General features: G+C 31.8%; 1 protein-coding gene across 1 annotated transcript in view; it reads right to left on the bottom strand.

The window, feature by feature from the left end:
• Nucleotides 1-378: 378 nt before the first annotated feature.
• The window catches only part of LOC149560469 (transcription factor HY5-like), a 50,391-nt gene continuing 44,259 nt past the window's right edge, over nucleotides 379-6,510 (bottom strand). The window contains exons 3-4 of the mRNA XM_089824694.1: nucleotides 677-833; nucleotides 379-575 (exon numbers count right to left, since the gene is read on the bottom strand). Of these exons, the coding sequence (XP_089680820.1) occupies nucleotides 525-575; nucleotides 677-833 (208 nt within the window). The 3' untranslated portion in view covers nucleotides 379-524. The remainder of the gene's footprint in view (nucleotides 576-676; nucleotides 834-6,510) is intronic.

Genomic DNA, 6,510 nt, shown 5'->3' with positions numbered 1-6,510 from the left:
ATTATATTTCTAGTAAACTAATTCACTTTTAATGTTTGATAATCAATTAATATAACAACTACATGTAAATTTATTTTCCAAATATGAAGATTTCAATATTATGTTTTGAATTATAAACAATAAACTACTTTTGCTTGGAGTTATAATACACATATTTTATATTTCATATTAATTATATATGATGGACACTTATTATAACTGCAATACTTAAATGTTTTTTACTACTTTTAATATCATGTGTATTAATGAACTTATCAATTTTGAATCATGATTTGAAATAAAATTTGCATATTATAATTCATGTATCCAAAAAATTTGAAGATGTTCCAAATTCATTTTGCTAATTTTGTGTGCTTGCAATATTTGAGAGACAACATATTTATAATTAAATGAAGATTAAATTTTTCATAAAATAAGAGTTCTATACAAATTAATATTCCTAGAGATTCCAATATCCAAAGTGAAAGAACTAGTTACTGAATTTAGAAGAAACCATTATATCTAACTACTTAAGCCTCAGTGCTTCAAGGATCAACTCCGCTTCCTTTGCTTTTCATAGTAGTATTCTTCAAAATCTACATGTCCAATCATCAAACTCAATCATGATTCTTCTAATTAGAGAAAGGAGGGAAAATAGGATAGAAAGAAAAATGGTACATAAATCATTGATACACACCTGTCTAAGCATAAAGTTTTCATTTTGTAGAGTTGAGACTCTTTCTTCCAATTCATTGTTCCTATCTTCAAGGTCCTTTGCCTTTGCTTCAAGCTCGCCCACATAAGCTTTCTTTCTTTCCCTTGCTTGTTGTGCAGATACTCTATTTCTAAGCAATCTAGTGAAAGAAAGGAATTTAAGGATTATGTAAAATGAGTTATGGTCATTTTTGCACAATTATAAGGAGAATATCTATTATTAAAAACTTTAAGTAAAATAAGATGTACAATAGTTATTAACTACTATATTATTAGATTTTATGTTTATAGAATGAGATTGAATATCATATCCAATTTCAAATTAAAGAATACATAAAATGTTGAATTCATTTATATATGTATATATTATTATTGCTATTATTTTAAAAAATCCAATAAGAAGAAAGAATTTCATTAGTGGTATAATGTTGACATTTGGTTGGGGCAATTTATACAATTTGAAATTTAAAGTTAAGATTAGAAAAATTGTTTTAATGATGATGAGTTGTTTAAACATGTTGAGTATAAATCATTTTATTGATGAGTTAGAAATTTTATTAGACATATTTTATTTATTTTATAATTGAAAGAAAATTATATCATTAACAATTTTATAAGTCAATAATGTGTTTGATGATTTTTTTGAAAAAACGAGAAATGTACAATTTTTATAGTGAATTATTTCCACATAAAAATATAGAAAGGAAAAATTTATGTGTCTATGCTAGAAAACTTAAACAATCTTCAAGTCACATTATTATAGAATTCAAAGGAAACCAAACTAGAGATTAAAAAAAACATATATCATGTTTACTATTCTATGTTGAAAATAAAACTTTTAAGTTTATGACCACATTTTTATGAAGAAGCTAAATGAAATAAAGGATGTGAAGATCCATGCAAGAAATTTGTAGTTGTAAATGACAAATATCATAGAAGAATTAAAGAAACTTCTAAAATGTAAAAATATTGTTGACATTAATTAGATTTATATGAAATTAATTGTGGCATGCTAGTGGGAACATTAGTCCCCGTGTATTAGTTCCCTACCTATTATATAGGCAGGGACTAATAATGGAAAGGAGTTTTTTTCATTAAACTTTCATGTCGCCAAAGTAACTCCAACATATTATAAGAATTGACTAAAATGTTTGATGGATTCAATTTCATGGAGACTTTTAGACTCGTCATTCGGGCAATAGCTCAATCTTAATAATGTCTATGGAATGGAATGTATACTATGATATGATAATAAGAGTAGTGAGGGCTATAAAAGGGTTTTATTCTACTATTGGGTTCTTACATATCTAATCTATATGTTTGAAGGAAAAATTGTATGGATGGAAAGTTGTGCAAATATGTGAGAGAAAGACACTAACTTAAGATATGGATTGTTATTAAATAATAGACTCCAACATGAAATAGAGTTGGTTGGTTACCAAAGCCTTTGATGTAAATGGATCAAATATACATTTTCCTATGGGTAAAAGTAAAAACATTATAATAAAATATTGTTTTTTTAAGGGGTTAATTCAAGTAAAGCACATGAAAAGTCAATGGTATTATAATTACATTGATTTGAGCATATGGAGAACGCTCACATGGTAATGATATATCAAAAATAATATAAGGAAAATAGACATCTACAAATGTTTTCCTTCAAGAACTATTGCAATAATTTCAAGACAACCTTATATGAGGTTGCTAGAGTTTATTGCTAAGAGAATCAAATATAAATGACATTGAACTAGTATCAATAGAATAAATATAGGAATTTTTTTAAATTAAGTTATAAATTGTTGTTTTTATGTGGTCAACTCAAGTAGAGCACATGAAAAGTCAATGGAGTTATAATTACATTGACTTGAGCATATGGAGAACTCACACATGGGAATAATATATCCAAAAGAATATAATAGGATATATGAAATCTACAAAAGTTTTCCTTTGAGAATTATTGCAATAATTTCAAAACCACCTTATATGAGTTTGCTAGAGTTTGTTGCTAAGAGAATCAAATATAAATGGCATTGAACTAGTATCAATAGAATAAGTATACAAAATAATTTAAATAATGTTATAAATCTCTAACTAATTTAGATATTATCAAATGACTCATTAGTGATCTAATTCTGAGTTATAAGAAGACTAAGAAAATAAATAAAGTTCTTCTAGGGGGTGATGGGACTCAAAATTGCATTCTCATTTTGAGTACCATTCCAAACTCTTGAGTTCATTTTGAGCCATGTTAACGCATTTTTCTTGTTTGTGTATTTGGCTATCATTTTGAGGCATTTAAGAGGTGTTTAATGTTTCTAAAACCTTGCAATTAGTATAACTATTAAATCTCTAACTATGATTCTGAGTCATTTTGTGACGTTCTATTTTGAGCAGTGATCAATTCAGCATTTTTGCCAAAGTGTCAAATAGCGACAGGAAGCCTAGTTTGCATTTGAATATCTTGTGTCTGGTAATGTTTCATGACTCCCTGCTTTGGGATTATTTAGCATGCATATCAGAGAACTTATGTTTCAATTTTGATATGTTTTGACTAGGTTTTGAATCCCTTGAAGTTGGTTACTTATCTTTGTCATACTGATGCAAATTGCCCTAAACTTAGGGAAGTCTTGTTTGACTAATTATAACACTAACTCATTTGACCATACTGAGAAAATTTCTTTCACATTGCATTCTAGAGGTTAGACACTTTCTATGTTCCAGATTTGAGTCTATGACAAAATGCGATTCCAAATGCAATTTATAACATTTTATTAGTGTCAAGAAATGCAGATTGATCGGTACCCCTGTTTGGGATGTCATGACTTTTAATTCATAATAGATGAGATCAATTGGTTTGTACCACTATGTTCCACTCTAAAAATACTTCAAGTATTCCAGTTTTTTGAGTCTTGACCAATCCATATACACACTTTCCTAGATTCATTCTGTTTGCACAAATCACAGTTATGCTGCTGTCTCCAATTCTGTAATTCAAAGTACCTCATTTTGCTTGCTTGCCAAATGGATTTTGTTATTCATCATGAGACCAAATCACAGATCTATATTCTCCTAATGGCAATGAACTATTTCCCTATTTTTTGTACCTTCAAGTATCCACTTGCCATGTTTTCGAAGTTAAAACCAAATGCATTTTATGGTTTTCTAATATATTTATTTGCAAACAGTTTTAACTAGGCAACTTCAATGGTCAATATCTTTTGACCCCAAAGTCATCATGACATGAAATCAGACATAGTGAAAGGATATAGAACAAAGAACCAACAATTTTCAGAGCCTAGTTATCTATTTTGGTCAGTTCTTAGAGCCGATTTTTAGGCCTTTCAATTAGAAAATCACAGTTTATAAATAAGTGATAAAATGAATTTTAAATGATGATTCGGATCTCAAAGTTGAATTTAGTTAGTTCGAGAAAGTCAAATTGATCAATTTGAGATATTAGGTGTTTCAGTTGAAAAATAAAAATTAGTTGGGCTTGCTTTGGGACCCAACTAACAACATTATATAGGATAAGTAAAAGAAAAGGGGACTAGTCAAATTGCACAATGATAACAAGTCTTAGAAGGTGTTCAAGTGCATCTGTGAAATGGATTTGTGTCTAGGGATGGATGTACCTTTCCAAACATATGGGTAAGGCACTGCTTTGATCCAAGAAGGATTATAATGCGGTGTCTCCATAGAGAGGTTTAAAAAGCAAAACTTCAAGCAGATCTGTGGATGCTCACTGTATTATCATGATAGTCTACCAGATAAATCATATGCCCATGCAGTTCTTTGTGAAGTTTGACATGAGAGACGTATATGAAGAAAGGCTCGATTTAAACGCAAAATCTCAGATATTTTCCTTTGTCATAGCGTTTGTCATAGCATGTGTTGTAATGAGAAGAGGGTCAGTCTCTTGTCTTGCTTGTCAAAATGTTTTTTGGACCATTATGGGTGAGGAAGTTTTCTCTCCCATTTCTACCCAGGCGTGTTTGTGTGATAGCTTTTGTTTTTCTTTGCATCCAATGTCTATGATTTAACACAAAACTCAACTCATATGTTGGGTATATGGGTTAAATACTTTCCTCCTAGTATCATATCTATCGAGGAACTATGTTTAGGCTCTGTCTAAATATAACTTGCGCCACGAGATGGGATTAATGGGTGGTATCTTTGCCCACCATTTATTACTTGAAGACTCCATTTTCTCCAGCCACTTTGACCACATTGAAATGTTCTTTGAATTTTGGGATCGATCTTTGGCATGCTGTCGAGTTTTGATTAGAAACAGGGGCGGTTATGATGGAAGGACATGCCCACAGTTAATGAGCAGAGAAGGATGGCTATGGTGGCATTTGAAGCTTGGGTCAGATTGGAAAGATTTCCTTATATTGGAACCCAAGTGCTCTACAATCGGGTGATGTTTTGGATCAGATGTTAGACATTTTTTAATGTCTCCCAAGCATGAACGGTGAGAAATAGAACAAACACGCTGAGGGAGGCCCATGCCTTGCACGTAGGAGAACGATGGAGAAAGACGTTGTCATTACCTTTGGGAGGCACGTCTCTAGCCCGCCTGAAGGCCAATTATGTTATAAATGCATGAGAATATGCAGGCTGTGGTTGGTCTCCTGAGAAATGAAATGGAAAATGTCAGTTTGGTGGAGACCTTGAACATATTCCACCATGTTTTGGATTCCACGAGGCACAACATAAAGATGTCCATTCCTGTCTGAAGACAAACAACAGAGACGTATCAAGACGTTAGACTAGACTTGGGTAGTCTGCAATGTAATTGGAAAGAAATGTAAACTCCTTACTAGTTCTCCAATGTGATTTCCTTATCTTTCACCAGCCAGATAAACCGAGAATTCGGAGTGAAAGTGTGTAGTGGAATTGAGGGAAGGAGAGGGGGAACTGGTTGCATACGTATGAGCAGAAGAATCTACATGTTTAATCCCACATTTGGGGTAAAATGATTTAGCAAGGTATTTAAAAATCGTGACACTCTAAAAGACAGTGTTCAAAAGACAAAAGCACAAGGAGGGGCACATCTTGTCAGTTGGAGGCCATTCTTGGAAAAAGCTACAGACAGATTTGTGATTAAAGTATCCTCAGTGCAAGTGCAGATCGTCTATTTTATAAGGAATAATATCAGATAGAGATCTGCTATTTCCTTCTAACTCCTATTAAAGGAATAATATTAAAGGAATAATATTAATATCAAAGATCTGTTATTTCGGAGTTATTTCCTTCTTTAGAAGGAATAATATCAAATAGATTTGTGATTGCGGAGCATTAATATCAAAGATTTGTTATTTCCTTCTTTAGAAGGAATAATATCAAATAGATTTGTGATTTCGGAGCATTCTTAGTGTAGATGCTGTTAGGATAAACTATGGACAAAAATAAAAACTACATGCAAATATAACCAATAACAAAAATAATAGAACACACAGAAATGAACACAAGGCACCAAGATTTAACGTGGTTCACCCAATCCCTGGGCTACGTCCACCAAACAGCAAGTCCGATCTTATTACAATCCAGTGATTACAACCTGATTACAATCCGTAATCCCTTACAGCTCAATACCGCCGCAAGAACCAATTTCGTATCATCACACATAAAAAATACCCAACCCTAAGCCCTTTTTATACAAGTATTAAACCGCTTTAGGGTTATAACATGTCGGCCATATATCGGCCATAATATGTCGGCTACCATGTCGGCTATCATGTTGGCTACTTCCAAAAAAAATAATTTTTTTTTGGGGCGATGCCCCGAACCCCACTATTTATGAAGTATGTACAGTAC

This window comes from Cupressus sempervirens, chromosome 4 (assembly GCF_028749045.1).
Source record: "Cupressus sempervirens isolate cs-2001-9-10 chromosome 4, ASM2874904v1, whole genome shotgun sequence".
Taxonomy (NCBI): Eukaryota; Viridiplantae; Streptophyta; class Pinopsida; order Cupressales; family Cupressaceae; genus Cupressus; species Cupressus sempervirens.
The sequence above is the reverse complement of the archived record's forward strand: the minus strand, read 5'-3'. Positions and strand labels throughout refer to the sequence as shown.